General features: G+C 34.3%; 1 protein-coding gene across 1 annotated transcript; it reads right to left on the bottom strand.

Moving 5' to 3' along the window:
* Positions 1–10,597: 10,597 nt before the first annotated feature.
* On the bottom strand, positions 10,598–11,806 carry LOC110864901. The gene has a single exon (XM_022114067.2). It carries the CDS (start codon positions 11,711–11,713, stop codon positions 10,805–10,807), a length of 909 nt encoding a protein of 302 aa, XP_021969759.1. The 5' UTR covers positions 11,714–11,806; the 3' UTR covers positions 10,598–10,804.
* Positions 11,807–16,993: the final 5,187 nt, after the last annotated feature.

The following is a 16,993-nucleotide window of genomic DNA, read 5'->3' as shown; positions in this document are numbered from 1 at the left end:
TCCTCGTCGCCCAAATTTTGAGTTTCGGGCACTACCTCATCGTCCTCGTCGTCGTAAATAGGTAGAGGACGTTCGACATTTCCTCGTGTAGATGGAACTTGTGGGGCACGAAAAGCATATGGGTCGAAGGCGGGGGATTGAGGAGGAGCGTCCATTGATAACAAATTTTGAAAATAGCCGAAATTGGGTTGTTGGGTGTTGTAAAAGGAGGGGTGTGAAGGTTGTTGGAAAAAACGGGGGTTGTGAGGTGTATCCAAAAGGGGGTTGTGGTTGTGCACTTGCACCGCTCGAACCACCACGAGACGGTTGCGAGCTCCGTCCCTTAATTTTTTCTTGGCCTCACGGGGTTGGTTCTCCATTGCTCGGTTTGAAGTGGGTGTGGTTTGAGAGTATAAAAAATAAAGTGAAGTGGGTGTGGTTGGAGAGTATAAAAATGTGTGAAGTTGGTATGGTTTGAGTATAAAAATTGAGTGAATGGTGTGGTTATTTATATATGTTTTAAAAAGTGAATTTTTTTTTTTAAATCCGACCGTTGCACACTTGACCGTTCCTCCAAATTCATGCATTTCAATCGGTGAATCCACATCGAATTCATTCCCCGAATGGGGTCCCCGCGTTGATGGCGGCGGTGTTCCCGATCGGGGTTAACGGTCACCGAAAGCAATCCCCGCGTGTGCCCCGTGCACCCTTAGACAAATGTTTATTTAGGCAAGTATATTTCAAACATCAGTCTCGTCCATCTATAACATCAAGTGTTGAATAGCTATTAAACGTTAGGGACTAAAACGGGACTAAAACTGTTATAGACGGACGAAACCTAATGTTTAGAGACTAGAGCAAACCTTAGGAACGAAAACTGCAGCTTACTCGTAGACTCTATATTTTATATGTGTAAAAGTAATTATAATTGTTTATTTGACCCATGCGATGTGACGGAAAGCAAGTATGTTACAAAATATGTAGCAAAACTAAATAATGTATCAATAACAGAAGGGTTCCATGTGTAGCCAAAATACAAAGTGGTGATATGTTAGAAAATATACTGAAACGTGTTTTACATTGATTATGTTGATTACTGAACTGGTAGTTCAAAAATACCGAAAAATACCAAAACTGAATCGTATCAAAACTGAAAACCAACAAAAGGAATACAAATACCGGTATTAAAACATGTGCGAAAGTTGTTTATGATACAATAAAACAAATACTTTATTCTGAATCCAGGTTATTTTCAATGTCAAAATGTTAAAGGAAAAAAAAAAACTAAACATAAGTGTGCATTTTAGTTTTTTTTTCTAAAATTAACAAAGAAAAGTTAAAAAAAATAAAATTAAATGATAAATTACTAAAAAATAAATGGGTTAAATATGTACAATATTAATAACTAGTATAATTCCTCACGCTACATGGCGGGAATTTGATCGGTATCAGTTCATTTGGTTATGGTAATGGCACTCGATATACAACCGAAAGAGAAAACCCAAAAAGAATAAGTTGTCGCATAGTCAAAAGGACGTCGACACGTGTTTCACATCAGTCGAAAACTATAGAAATTAATGTTGATAATGGTTACTATAGCAACGATATAGATATCGATATTGTTCGGTCAGAATTACCATGATAACGGTACTGTAATAGCCGAAAATTTTAAAAAATATTAATAATAAAAATTTAGAATATTATATTAAATGTAAGTTATTAAAACCTAACACATAAAACAACATTTTTATAAAGTTTAAAATTTACCTAAAAAGATAAAATGACAAAACTAATAAATTCCTACCTAGTTGCATTTGCTTTAGTAAAAAGAAAGGGGGTTTTCTAATATTTAATGGGTTTCCTCATGAATTGATGTATAGACGTTATGCCTAGTGGAGATGGATATGATCGGGTGATTTCGCTAATGGCATGATGATACTCTAGTGGTCTCTCAGCCGTTAAAAAAAAATTATTCATTTCATATATAGCCATTTAATTAAATACATGTGGAAACAAGTTATTCTTTTTTGTTTTTTTGAATGGCAAGATTCTATGATTATAAAATAGGGCCAGCATATGCTGTAAAAACCCGAACAAAAGTACAGAAAAACAAGAAAAACGACCGACACAAACAACCCCCACCGCCCAAATCAAATGATAACGTCTCTAGCATTGAAATCCACCCATCTTCCCCAATCTAAATTATCAAATTTCGATCTACTCTTAAGCCATAAAAAAGAGTTAGCCTTGATATTCTCTACCACCATGTTCCTCGAAAGTTGGACGCCATTAAACTCCTTCTCATTCCGAGCCTTCCAGATGTGCCAAATCGTCGTCTGAAAAATCATGTTTAAAACCTTCTTCCACACCTTGGAGCCAATTCTAACTTCAATAAACTCTAAAACCTCCAAACACGAACCAAAGACCACCGAAGCCGGAACCTTTACCCAAGCTAAAATATTCCACCAAATAGATTTCGAAAAAGAACACTTGCACACCAAGTGATCTACAGATTCAACCTGTTCATCACACCGCAAGCATATAGAATGCTGAATGGCAACCCCTCTTTTTAACAACTCTTCTTTAACCGGGATATGACTCAATCCACATCTCCATGTAAACAAATTTACTTTCGGTGGAACCCATCGATTCCAATACTTCCATTCATCTTCGACACACCCTGAGCATTTCATAATTTGGTCCTTAACTGCTGCAATATTAAAAACATTATCACTATCCGATTTCCAAACCCACTTGTCCTCCACATCACTAATCTTCACACCATATAACATATGTAACAAACCGGCCCACTGAGCCCATTCCAATTCATCTCGAGGGGGCCTGTCACACTTTATCGTCCATTGCACTTCCTTACCAACAATCACTGTATTATCCACAACCGTCGCTTTTTTAGAACTTGCAATCTTATAAATCGCCGGGAACCGATCCATAAGACTACCCCCATCGATCCAACAATCTGCCCAAAAACTGACCGTCACGCCGGAGCCAACTTTAACAACTAAATTATCTCTTAACGAACAACCAAGATTATCGAACTCCTTCCCTATCAAAGCAATATCTTTCCACACACCAGGGAATTTGCGATTAATCGGAATAAAACTCACATTCCTTTTATCATTATGAACTGAACTCACCACACTTGCCCAAAGAGGCCTTTGATTTACTTTGTATTTCCACCACCATTTAGCCAAAGCCGCAAGATTCGCACTCCTAAGGTCCCCAATACCCAAACCTCCATATTTTCTAGGTTTCGTTAATTTACTCCACACAATCCATTGGATTTTATACGAACCCTCCTTCCTACCCCAAATAAAATCCCTTCTAATGGCTTCAAGGGCGTTAATGGCCTTCTTAGATGCCGGGAACAACGAAAAATAGTAATTAGGCAAAGCGCCCATTACCGCTTTTGCAAGTACAATCCTTCCAGCAAACGATAAGCATCTAGCTTTCCATGCCGAAAGTTTTGAGTTAAATTTATCTACCACGTGCTTCCAATACTTACTACGCTTCATATTAGCGCCTATCGGCAACCCTAGAAAAGCAAAAGGAAACACTCCCACTCTACAACCCAACACATCCGCCATACTATCAACATCCTGCTTACTAACCCCAACGCCAAACAAAGAGGATTTGCTTAAATTAACCTTCAACCCGGAACAAAGATGGAAGCATCTAAGAACCCAATTAAGGTTTTTTATATTCTCGTCACACCATTCTCCTAAAAAAACTACATCATCCGCATAGCACAAATGAGAAACGCACGACCCATTATTTGGAAGACTAACCCCTTTAAACTTACCCCTATCCATCACCCTATTCATGATAACATTCAACGCTTCCATAGCCAAGATAAAAAGGAAATGGGACAGAGGATCACCTTGACGAAGACCTCTTTACAAGTTATTCAACTTATTAATCGGATAAATAAGATAATGTAAATTTCAAAATTAATTGGATAAATAAGGTCATGTTAAACTAGTTTAATACCCGTCCGATGGACGGGTTACGTTGAACAACGTAAGAAACAAAGCTAACCTATATTAAGTGTACACAAATTTAAACAACGTTATAAACAAAAGCACGATTCTTTAATTTATAAGAGGAAAACGAACGTCAACAGTTTACAACCACAAAACGATAGAAAATAAAATTGATAGAGTACCAAACATGAAATTGTGTCATTTTAATGGAAAAGTAAACGGTAGGCAAAACATATGCATAACGTTTTTAGAGAAAACATACTGTCGAACAATCGTTTAGGGGACTTTTAGCTTGTTTGACTAAAATCGAGTGCAATAATAAAAATTTATACTATAATAAAGTAATTAACCAAAAAACACTTTGTATTTAAAACTCTCCACAAAAGCCTTCCTTGATTAGCCATTTAGGAGGTTGTATACATTAAGTGTAAACGTTTGGGGGACTTTTAGCTCGTTTGACCCATTCAACCCATTTGACTTGTTCCCTTATAGTTTTTTTTTTAAATTATTTTGATCATGCATATCCAAAATAACTCTCATCACTAATCCATGAGACATGTGTACATCAAGTGCTAAATACTAACAAAATTAAAGTAATACCAGCAGGGAACAATCAAGTACTGATAAAATAATGCAATAAACTCATTCAGCTTATGTACCAATCCATGATACATGCGCATTAAACATGTGTATAATAAAATTCTGAGTTTGATCCAACATCCCATTTGCATCTTGAAATCCTAAACCCATTTGTGGAAGTATCACTCATCATTCAACCGTTTTTCTAATTTTGATTTGAGTCAATTTCAATGATGTTTATAACTGATTTTCATAAATTAATTATAATTGTAACATAGTTTTATACTTTTTTTAAACGGCAAATCACTTTATATATATATATAAAGAGCCAGCTAGAAACTGGGATACAAAACAGAACATAGTTTTATACTCTTTGTAAGTTTTGGCCAAAATCCATTAAGAACACATATTGTCAAAATTTTGACTTAGTTAGAATAAGCGGTATGGAGCTTCGTCCAAGGCCCGTCCTCCCGCCGCCGCCCCAAACTCCCCACCCCCCATGCTCGTCGCCGCCCCAAGCCCGGCAACTTTGGCTCCCACCAGCCGAACTCGACGCCCCTCTCTCCTCTCTCCTAACACACACACATCTATACATACATACGTATATATATATAAAGGGGTTCATCCCCCACCCCTAGGTCCATCTAAAAAAAAGGGTAGTTGCACGGTACCCCTGACCGCGGAAGGGATCTCCCTTCCCAGTTCACCACCCGACAAGGATCCCTGGCGGCAAATACCCATAGCCATCAAAGAGGGGTAAGAAACATGTTTCAAACCCGAGACCTCGAGTGTCCTCGGTCCGGCTTTAAAGTGGGTGTCGGTGGCCACCAAAGTGGCACTAATGGGAATTGAACTTGGGTCTCCATTGGAGAACCCAAGTCACTCCACCACTAGGCCACTTGTGGTGGTTCCCTAGGTCCATCTAGGGGTGTTCAAAATCGGATATCCGAATTTCGGATATCCGAAATTTTCGGATACTAGATTTCACTATCCGAATCCGTATCCGAAATTTCGGATATCCGAATTTCGGATATCCGAAATTTCGGATACGGATTCGGATAGTGAATCAGATATCCGAAAATCCAACTTTTTATTTAATTTTTATTTTTTTATTATTTTTTTCATATTTGGAAACGGATATTTTGGGTAGTTTCGGATATCCGAATATAAGTTTTCGGATATTTTTCAGATATTTTCCGGATATTTCGGATATTTTCGGATGCTTCGGATATTTTTGGATATTCGGATATCCGAAAAAAATGAAAATTAAATTTTCGAATATTTCGGATATCCGAAATATCCAAAATTTTGAAAATCACTATCCGAATCCGAATCCGAAAAATTCGGATATCCGAATTTTGGATATCTGATTTTTCGGATATTTCGGATTCGGATATCGGATATTTCGGATCGGATTTTCGGATACGGATAGTTTTGAACACCCCTAGGTCCATCCCCTCCAAGCCGAGCCTACGTGGCGCTGACGTGGCGACCCATCCCCTTGGGGATAAGGCTCTCCATACCCTCTAGTCTTACATATTCAAAACTGAACTTCACTAATAGGTTCTAAACAGGAAAGTCAAAGACTCAAAGATGACCGTGTCTTGTGCGTCATTTAAAAAGCCAAAGATGACTTTGACCAGAAAGTCAAACCAGATCGAAAAGTGGAATCCCAACCCCCTTTTTTGTGCACCTTGGTTGTATAGTTCTTTGGGCTGTTTTGTGTCTTAGAGGAAGGGTGGAGATGTTTGGGCTGGTTTTTGATGCCTATTTGTATAGAGCCCAACTTAGAGTTCATTTGGTCGGGCTATATAGCCCAAATGATAGACCTGATGCTTAAGCTAGAGGTGTAAAAAACCGGTATTTTTTTCACAAACTGAACCACCTCTCTAACCTGATCACATAACATCTAAACAGACCTTTTCTTATCAGTAAAAATCCTGTTATTCCTTTCTTGACATATCAAATAAACCACATCAGCCAATACAAGTTTCCTTATTATACTCCAAATAGACTTAGAATTACCCTGCCCTTCAACATAATGAACTATATCAGGTCAATCATCACTCATCAGGAGCATCATTAAAATCACCCATCACTTTCACCCTTCTCCATACAGCTTTAGAGAACTCACAGATGATAATCATTCTTAGTCTATGCATCTAGAAATAAAAAAATTAAACCCAAAAATCTCATATTGATTTGAAATCAAACATTACACACGTATAAAGCACTTAAATTATTGGTCCAAGTGGATGATATAAAAATTCATAATTTCAGATGTCACATCCTTTATTCATATCGATTCATAACTTCTTAACATTCCTTGTATGAGATACTTCCTCATTCAAACAGTGCTACAGGAAGTGCATAATTTCAAATGCGACACACTTTTATCCAATTACATATTTCACTCAATGCGATCACCAGTAGATTTATAGAAAAGAGATCATTGTGAAGTAGATAATATGTGCATAATCTGAGAGAGGGAGAGAGTGCGCACTCTGTGAAATATAAGATCGAGAAGAGAAGAATTGTAAACAAATTTGATGTCTTTTTGTTTCCAGTTGCTTCTCTGACCTTCTTGAACCGTTCGCACCGCTACTATTGCCGCCGCTGATGACGAATAGGACAGTGAGCGCGATTGCAGATCCAACATCCATGAAAATACCCGTTTATTTGGATGGATCGACTTGAGAGCTGTATGTTTTCTTTGGCTTGAAAGTGGCTCCGTCTTTGTAGGAGCCTTTGTGAAACTAATCATGCATTTGTATATCTATAATATCAAAACGGACACATCAATTTCAAAAGTAACCTATGAATTAATACAAAATCAAAGTGTTTCAGGTCGTACTACACAAAGCAGTCATATAAAACCTAAAAACATTACTTAAAACCCTAAATTTAGGCTGAAATCCATCTTACCAGTGCATAAGGTATCTTCTGCTTCGGTCTTCCTATGGTGATGGTGACCATGACCCCATGAATTTACTCCTCCTGACCTTTCTTCAACATACCTAAGTCCTAACAACCTTTTACACAAGAAGAAAAAAAAAACAATTGCAATAGATGAACAAAAAAACATTAGTTAATCAAATGCCTTTTAATTCCAACTGCAATAAATGAACAAAATTTGTAACGATCAAACCTAGAACTTCTTCCAGGATTCGATTCCAATGTAAACCCTAAGCATTTCTCCATCCTTCAAGACAAAACTTCATGTTTAGAAAAGACAAATCGTAAATAAAAAAAAGCCGTATTGTGTACCTGTGGGTGGTAATTAATGGATTCCGGGATGGATGAGATCAGAATGTGGCCAAGGAAGAGTTAGAGAGCAGTGGCGGAATCAACCGGTGATGTTGTCGGATTGGAGACACTGGCGTCAAATTGGATTTCCTGTTGAAACCTTTGATTGGGATGTGTCTTGCTCATTGGATGGATTTTTCAATCTCACTCGCAGTATTATATGGATTTTGAATCAGCTACAGGAATTTTGGGAGAATAAAAACTACAAACAATGGTAAACAACCAATTGCGTCTCAAACCTCTGCCTCCAGTTAATTGCCAGGCCATGTATTTCATTGAGGATAAAACTGAAGGAATTTGATAGTGATGGCCGATGGGAGAATGAAAATATAGGGGAGGAAAGAAGGCTTCTCAAGTTCTCATTATATAGAAGGTACCACCACTACCCATTTTTTAAGGAACTGAGCAGTTAAATTCACCACTACCCATTTTTTTAGGTGCTGAACTGTCAAAAACATGGACAGAAAAACTGCTCAAACGTGGGATGATGCTGTTCGGTTCAGTTATGTAGGAACATGGACAGAAAAACATGATTGCTGCAAGTAACCGCTCAGAACTGCCTTCAACAGTGGTTAAAATTAAGAGTTTAAACGGCCCAGATTTAATCTCAGCATAATCGAACGGATGATATTGATTTCAAAGGTAACTTCCACTTAATGTGTTCCATATATATATATATATATATATATATATATATATATATATATAATTTCAAATTGAGATATTTAAAATAACCTCTAATTTATATAATCATGTGGACTGTCCTGTGGAGTATATCTTACATTTATTATTTTTTTCGAGGGAGAGGTTGACCAATTACGAATCAAGGGAACTCAGAAAACAGTTTTCATAAGTTTTAAAATAAGAACTAAATCATTAACCAATCATATAATTAAACTATCTAAACAAGTTGGTATTTAATACTAGGTCATGATTGTTAAGGATCTTTCTTGACCCGATCTTAGGTTTGGGAGCACGATCTAAAGTCAAGGGCAGATTCAAGACATGCTAGGGTGATAGGCACTCAGAGGTCGTTGGGCTGATTTTATTGAAACCCGTCAACATAACTGGTCTGATTAAGTACAACAAGACTGATCCAATTAAGTACATTTAAATAAATCACGTTCATTTGAACCAGCCACTTATAAATTAGAGAGGTTAAAATAGTAAACATTGGTTGGATCAGATTATCAAACTTTTTAATCAATTTATTTTTTTTACTTCAAAAATCTCATTAGCTAATTCATTGACACCTTCATGTTTCATATTTTATTCATTTCAAATTTCATACTATGTTTACATTGCAAATTAATACAAAAGGCTGAAAAAACTTTCAATATTTTCTTTATAATTGCTTATAATATGTATGGATGTATACACACACATATTAAAGTTAGAAATTATTTACGATCTCATTAGGTTTTCGAAATCTGTCTAAACGATAAGATGATAAGTTTAATAAGTTATGAAAACATTGTTGCTAACACCAATCCTCTTATCATAATCCTAGTTTTTATTTGTGTAATTTTTTAGATAAAGTAAGTTGTAAGCTTGTAATCGACCTAAGAAAATATAATGAAGCATAAATATGACTCAGCCACTCCTAATATAACCCATATATGTTTAAGTAACAAATTTGTCGCTCATTAGTCCTACTCGTCAAAAAAGTAAAAAAAAAAAAAAAATCGTCATTGCCTAAGTAATTGTAGTTAGTTTTGTCTTAGGTTAAGACGTCATGGGCGAAGCATTTTAGGGGCGGGAGGGGGGCGACCCCCCAAATTTTTCACTCAGTAGTGGAGAGTATGTAGTTTTTGTATAGAATTTTTTTGGAATATAAATTTTCGACCCCCTAGTTTTATATAAATTTTTAGGTCCGATGACTCTCCCCCCCCCCCCCCCCCACGGTCGGAAATCTCAAGTTTCGCCACTGAGACTCGTCATAATCCTAACGATTCTATTCGTATAAAGGTGTGAACTGTCATGGCTAAAGTTTTATACTATGCATTTGAAAACTGTTGAGTACAAAATCAATCTACCAATATATATAATATCACATCAATCGAATGTGTGTTTGTTATTGTATTTGGGCATCTTCCAACCAACTCTTTTGAAATATATTCTATCGAAAGTTTTTGACTTAACACTTAAAGTTAAGTATAAATATACCTTCTTTATCAAAAAGTCCTAATACTTTTAGACTTTCCAAAATGGACTTATACATAAATTTGGTGTGAACACATCAAAAAGCTAATTTGGACACACATAAGTGTTATCTACCGAGATAAACTAAAGAATACGGTTAGGTTCTTAATAGGTCTTATGTACAAATATGGTCATTGGACACACGTAAATATTATCTACCAAGATAAACTAAAGAATACGGTTAGGTTCTTAATAGGTTTTATGTACAAACATGGTCATAGCAATACTTATTATCTTACCTGTTATCCGACCAACCATATGTATCGTGAAACTCTAAACATCACACTAATCAGATACCGAGTTAAATATACTTAAAACCAAATATTCGTTAGAAATATAACAACACACTAAGGGGCTGTTTGGCAATTTTTGAATTGGGAAGTACTGAATTATTCAGAGTCAAATGTCAAACCAATTCAGATAAGAGGTCTTAATCATTCAAAGACAAATGTCCGAACCATTCAAAAAACTGCTCGCGAAACAAACAATCTAAACAATTAAATGTTGAACCAATAAAAAATCTAAATCACTAAGAGCTGAAACAAACATCCCTTAACACTATGAACATGAACAATCATGTTGATTGTCAAAATCATCTTTAGTACACAAGTTCAAAAACAGTGTATTTACGACATCCTTTAAACCTATAAAAAAAACCCAAAATTTAATCCGAAAATTCAAAAAGAAAAACAAATCAATAAAAAAACCATGATTATAATTTGTCATAAGTTTATAACCTACAAACGCCCAACAACATTCCGGTGGTTCCTTTGAAGAAGTCCTTCCAAAACCACCTTTTTCTTATACTCCACCGACTCCAAATTCACCTTCTTCTGCATTTCCGGCAACCGTCCCTCCACCGTAGCCACCGCGGACCGTTCCCCAACCGCCACCAATCGCGGCGCAACCGAAAACCATGCACAAGTACAAATAATAGCACATAACTTACCCCATAACACCATTATCACCAATATCACGAGTAATATTGTCATACCAATTATCGAGTCAAACTCCCCACCCGACGACAACGACGTCGTTTTACCCACAACTCCTTTGTCAACTTTCGTAGGTTTCCGCCTCTTACTTTTTGCCGGCAGAGATATTGAATGAGTCAAAGGTTTCAAAGAGGACGGATTTGAATTTACAATATTTTCATTATTTTGATCCATCATCACACTTGTTTTTAATTCAACGGTAGCTGACGTGGCTACCGGTTTCATTTCTTTCCGGCGGGTTGACCCGTTTTGCCGTTTGACGACATCTGTCCACTTTTTCCGACATGTTTTCGCCTCCTCGGATGCCACCGGAACATGTTTTGTGTCCACCATGATCACGTGTTTTTTAGTCAACGTTGCATCTTCTTCCACTACCTGAATTTCCCACGTTGTATCGGTCTTCACCGGAGCTGCGTTTAACGATTTGGAACTGACGGTGTTAAAGTCAACGTGAACTGTTTTGGTAGTTGTTGACTTCTTGCAACTGAAGCTCCACTTAAAGATCCGGCTACGCCGCCGGCTGGTTGAGTTGAGTTTATGATCTGTGAGTTGTATATTCATATTCTCGCCGGAAAAGCCGAAACAACCGAGGAAGTTGAGTCTCCGGGAGGGTGTGGACGGTGGTCCGGTGGTGGTGTTATCTTTTGTCATCGTCGTGGAGAACAGTTGTAGTCTGATTTGGCATTCTGGTTTAATTTGGTTTTGAGTTTTGAATGAATGAATGAATGATGATGATGGCTTGTTCTACCATTGAATTGTTTTTATATACGTTAGGTTGAGTGTAACCAATGGGAATATAGTTTTTTATTATTTTATTTTATTTTTCTATATATTATACAATATAGTCTAGTAGAATGAATATATTTGTCAATAGCTTAAGCGAGGTGACATATGTGCGTGTATAATAATTTGGTTGGTATCTTCCATGGATAATAATTTACCATGTTTTTTTTTTTTTTTTGATGATTTTAACTTTAAGTTTAATTTTAAAACTTTTAACTATCTAAGCGTATGATTTTTCTAATTGTATATAAGTCCAATTGACTAACACCATCCAAAAATTCTGTTAGTATCCTGTGAGAAAACAAAAATGCCCTTGAAAAGAGAACAGATTAAAAACTTAAATAAAAAACTGCCTATATGATAGAAAACAAATTAAAAACTTAAATAGTTTATATAAACCTAAATTAATTTTTTTTAGTTCAAAACTCAACTATCATCCCACCCCCTCTCTATAATCTATCACCCCTCCCCTCTAAATGGGCTGGAAACACACCTAAAACTCTCATAACTCACCACCATCTTTGTGTTTATGGCAAGATTGGAAACTCTCATAGCCATCACCTTCATCTTCAACGGTCGTTCACCATTGTCAACATAGATCCGATTTAAAAGCAACAATGATTCATGGTGGAAAATGTTTGAATGGTGGTAACAAGGGAATGGAAAACGATTCCTCCTCCGACGAGCTGAATGGGGTAACAAAGGTTTGTGTGTGTGTGTGTTTACATATATTTAAAAATGCGTAGATCTGTTTTGTAAGTACCTTGTGCGTTAAATGGCTGTACCTAAGTGTAAATAACTAAAATACCCATGTACTTAACTGTCTTATTAGATGAAAATATTCAATCAGACTCAAACAAAGGCAATTGGAAAAAAAAAACCATGTGCCAAATAGCTAGATTCAAGTAGTTAAAGGTACAACCACATATAATCAAATAGTAATTTACTCATAATAAATTAAAAAACCATTTAATATCAAATATCCTAATTTTCAAATCGTAACATTGACATCGATTGTTATGATACATTTATTAAGAAATGAGTGATGTGGGTTACGATTTAATTTGAGTCTACTTGTATTAAGTAAAGGATCAATTTGAGTTTACTCAAATCATATAAGGTATTTTACTAAAAAAATGTATTGTATGAATGTTATATTATATTACGTGAAAATAATAATAACAAAATCAATAGTTAATATCAGATAAATAATTAAAATAAATAGTTTTTCTTCGGCTTTCTTTTGTTCATTCAAAGTCGATTAATCTATTTGTGTTTGGTCCGTAAGCTAGTAACGAAACTAATGACACGAACGAATTTCCAGTTTTCAATGAACTAAATACGAGGATGTGTGGTTTCATTTAGCATTGCTACACTTGTATCAAAGCAAGATATGGACATAGTACATAATTCGTATCCTTTATAATAGTGGTACCAACACAAGCAAGATATGGACATAGTACATAATTCGTATCCTTTATAATAGTGGTACCAACACGAGTGATTTTAATATTGTTTAAATGATTCGTGTTAGTATCAAGACAACTGAACATGTCTCATCACTTTTTGTTCATCTTTAGAAAAAGATTGTGTAATTTAGATAAAATGGTTGTGTAAGTTAGATAAAATGGTTCCTTTTTTATAAACATTTAAATATGTTACGTTCATCAACCATCGTATCTATTTAAGATGTTATCAATAAATTTGACTTATCTGAAACTAGGTTATAACCCCGTGTATTACACGGGTTGAATAAATAAATTTTATATACTAAATAATAAAATAATATATCTTTAAAAACCCCATTTATTGTATGGGTTGAGTAAATATAATTTTATATATTAAATAATAAAAGTTATATTTATAAGAACCATATTGTACGGGTTGAATAAATGTAATTTTATATAACAAATAAAAAATTTATATATTTAAAACCACGTGTATTACACGGGTTGAATAAATGTAATAGTGTTTACCAAATAACGAAATAATACATCTTAAAAAACCTCATTTATAACAGGGGTTGAATAAATGTTATTTTATATACCAAAAAAAAAATACATCTTTAATAATATGAGCATTACACGGTTTGAATAAATGTAATTTTCTGTACTAAATAATAAAAAAAAATATATCCTTAAAAAACCCCGTGTATTGTACGAATTGAATAAATCTAATTTTATATATCAAATAGTAAAAAGTTATATCTTAAAAAACCTCATGTATTAAATGGGTCGAGTAAATGTAATTTTGTATAGTGAAAATAAAAATATTTAATATATTAATACAAAGTTTGGTTTTCGTGATAAAAATAGATTATTCTGTTGTTGGAAAATTTGTTAACGAAGTCTCAATAAATTTAACCCTTTATTTAAAACTCCGTAAATGTATAAATGATAAATAATATTAGTTAATTTTATTTTAAGTTTCGTAAAATCTATTTGATACCAAACTAAACAAAACGTTCAAATATAATTAATTCAAATAAATAATATTATAAATGAGAAGGAGATTAAACTAAATAATAATTATCCATATGATATTAAACTAATAATATTTAGTAGAAGGGTTATCTATAATATAAGATAGAGTAAATTACGTTTTTGCCCCTGCGGTTATATCACTTTTACTATATTAGCTCAAAATAAGAATTTTTAACCTATCTGCCCTCATGGTCTCTATAATTAACCACTTTGGCCCCAAAGTCTAACTATTTTAGCCCTAATGGTCTCTATAACTATTCATTTTGGCCCTCATGATCTCTAGACTTAGGGGCCAAAATAGTTAGTTATAGAAACCATAGGGGTAGATATGTTAAAAATTCTTATTTTGGGCTAATATAGTAAAAGTGATATAACCACATGGGTCAAAAACATAATTTAATCTATAAGATATTAAACTAAATAATATTTAGTAGGAGGGTTATGTATAATTAATTAGAAGGGATTAAACTTAAATTATAATTATCTATAAGAGATGATCTAATATGATGACAAGTGTCCTTAAAGTGGTTTCTTTTATTATATAGTAAAGATTTATTCAACCCGCAAAATACACGAGGTTTTAAAGATATAATTTTTTTTATTATTTAATGTATAAAATTATATTTATTCAACACGTGTAATAAATAAGGTTTATAAAAATATATCGTTTTTTTATTTAATAGATAAAATTACATTTATTAAACCCGTGTAATACACGGGGTTCTAACCTAATATTATATTATATAAGAGAAATGTTTTATGAGCTCGGTTATGGAGACAGGAGAGTAAAGTCATATGCTTGACGGTTAATATAAGGTTGTACTATATGGTTTCAATGTTAAATCTAATTTGATTTCATAAGGGAAAGAAAATTTTACGAAATTTATATTAACATTAAAGTAAGGTTTTTTTTCTGAAAAAAACATTTAATTGATTAAATGGTCAATAATTTTATGGGTTTTTATTTTAATAATTTCAAATCAAAATTAAATCCAAAGATTACATATTAGATTTAAAACACATTTTAAACTTTAGATTTACAATTAAGATAAAATTCTAATATAATATTTAAATCTTTTTAATTTGAAATTTAAAATTTATTGATAAATTATTAAAGCCCTCATTGAATTACATGTGATTTCTTTTATTATATAGTATAGATTTTAAGGGAAAAGATCAAATAGGAAGTTAATTTTCGCTAGGAAGGATAGGAAGCCATAGGATTATGACATGTGGCAAATTTTAAAATAAAGAGAAAGGGTATTTTAGTCAATCCAACTCCTTCTTCTTCCTTTTTCAAAACCCAGTAAATTCAAAAACCCACCATTTTCAAAACCCACCATCTTCAACTATTTCTTCACTTTCTATCTCAATAATCACTACATTATAGTGCGATTTTCATCACCAATCAATGATTCAGAACCCGATCAACGTGTTCTTCAGCTTTTTTTTTGAAGAAAATCCAGTTTAATTTCATAAAAAAATCTCGTTTTTCCGGTGATTTTGGAGATAATCACTCGATTCGTTCGATTCGAGCGTTGATAAGTGTTTCTATCATTCAAATTTTGTCAATTGATGAAGAAATCGGCTTCGATCCATGTCAGAAATTCTTTAATTTCATTTTCATGGTCTGGATTTTTGATTTAGTCATTGCGTTTTACGATCTTTGCGGGGGTCCGGGGGCGGCAGCCCCCGGTAGCGGGGTCCCAGGAGCGGCAGTCCCTGGCGGGGTCCAAGGGGCAGAGCCCCTGGCTCATTTAGGTAAAACACATTTTTTAGGTGTTTTCAGTCCATTGCGTTTTAGAATGAGTCATTTTTAAGTGTTTTGACTGTTTTCTGGCCATTGCGTTTTACATATAAGACATTTCTTTGTGTTTTTGGTGCATTGCGTTTTAGGTAAAACACCTTTTTATGTGTTTTCAGCCTATTGCGTTTTAGAAAACAGACATTTTAAGTGTATTCTGGCCATTGCGTTTTACAAATAAGTCATTTCTTTGTGTTTTTGGTGCATTGCGTTTTAGGTAAAACACATTTTTATGTGTTTTCTGGCCATTGCGTTTTACAAATAAGACATTTCTGTGTGTTTTCTGGCCATTGCGTTTTACAAATAAGTCATTTCTTTGTGTTTTTAGTGCATTGCGTTTTAGGTAAAACACATTTTTATGTGTTTTCTGGGCATTGCGTTTTACAAATAAGACATTTCTGTGTGTTTTCTGGCCATTGCGTTTTACAAATAAGTCATTTCTTTGTGTTTTTGGTGCATTGCGTTTTAGAAAAATGTCATTTTTTAGGTTTTTTTTTTATTGCGTTTTACGTAACTGGTGGTTTTTCTATTGCGTTTTACGCAACTGGGTTTTAAATTTTTTTTTTTAAATATAGCAATAGTATACTCGTTTTAAAGATAAAAAAACGCTCGTTTTTTTGGTGCAATTTTTATAAAAAAATAATGTCGTATGAAAGAGTTATTAACATTTAAAAAATGGGGGGGGGGGAATTGGAGGAGAGAGAAACTATTGGCTTTGATTGACTAGAATGCCCTTGAACAAACTCACGCGCCTCTTTTCTTCCTTTCAATTTCCCTGATTTAATCTTAGCCCTTGATTAACTTAATGAATGGTCAAGATCACTTTCTATCCTTTCTAGCCAAATAAACTTCTATTATATC

This window comes from Helianthus annuus, chromosome 6 (assembly GCF_002127325.2).
Source record: "Helianthus annuus cultivar XRQ/B chromosome 6, HanXRQr2.0-SUNRISE, whole genome shotgun sequence".
Classification (NCBI taxonomy): domain Eukaryota; kingdom Viridiplantae; phylum Streptophyta; class Magnoliopsida; order Asterales; family Asteraceae; genus Helianthus; species Helianthus annuus.
This window is presented reverse-complemented; position numbering and strand designations above follow the sequence as displayed.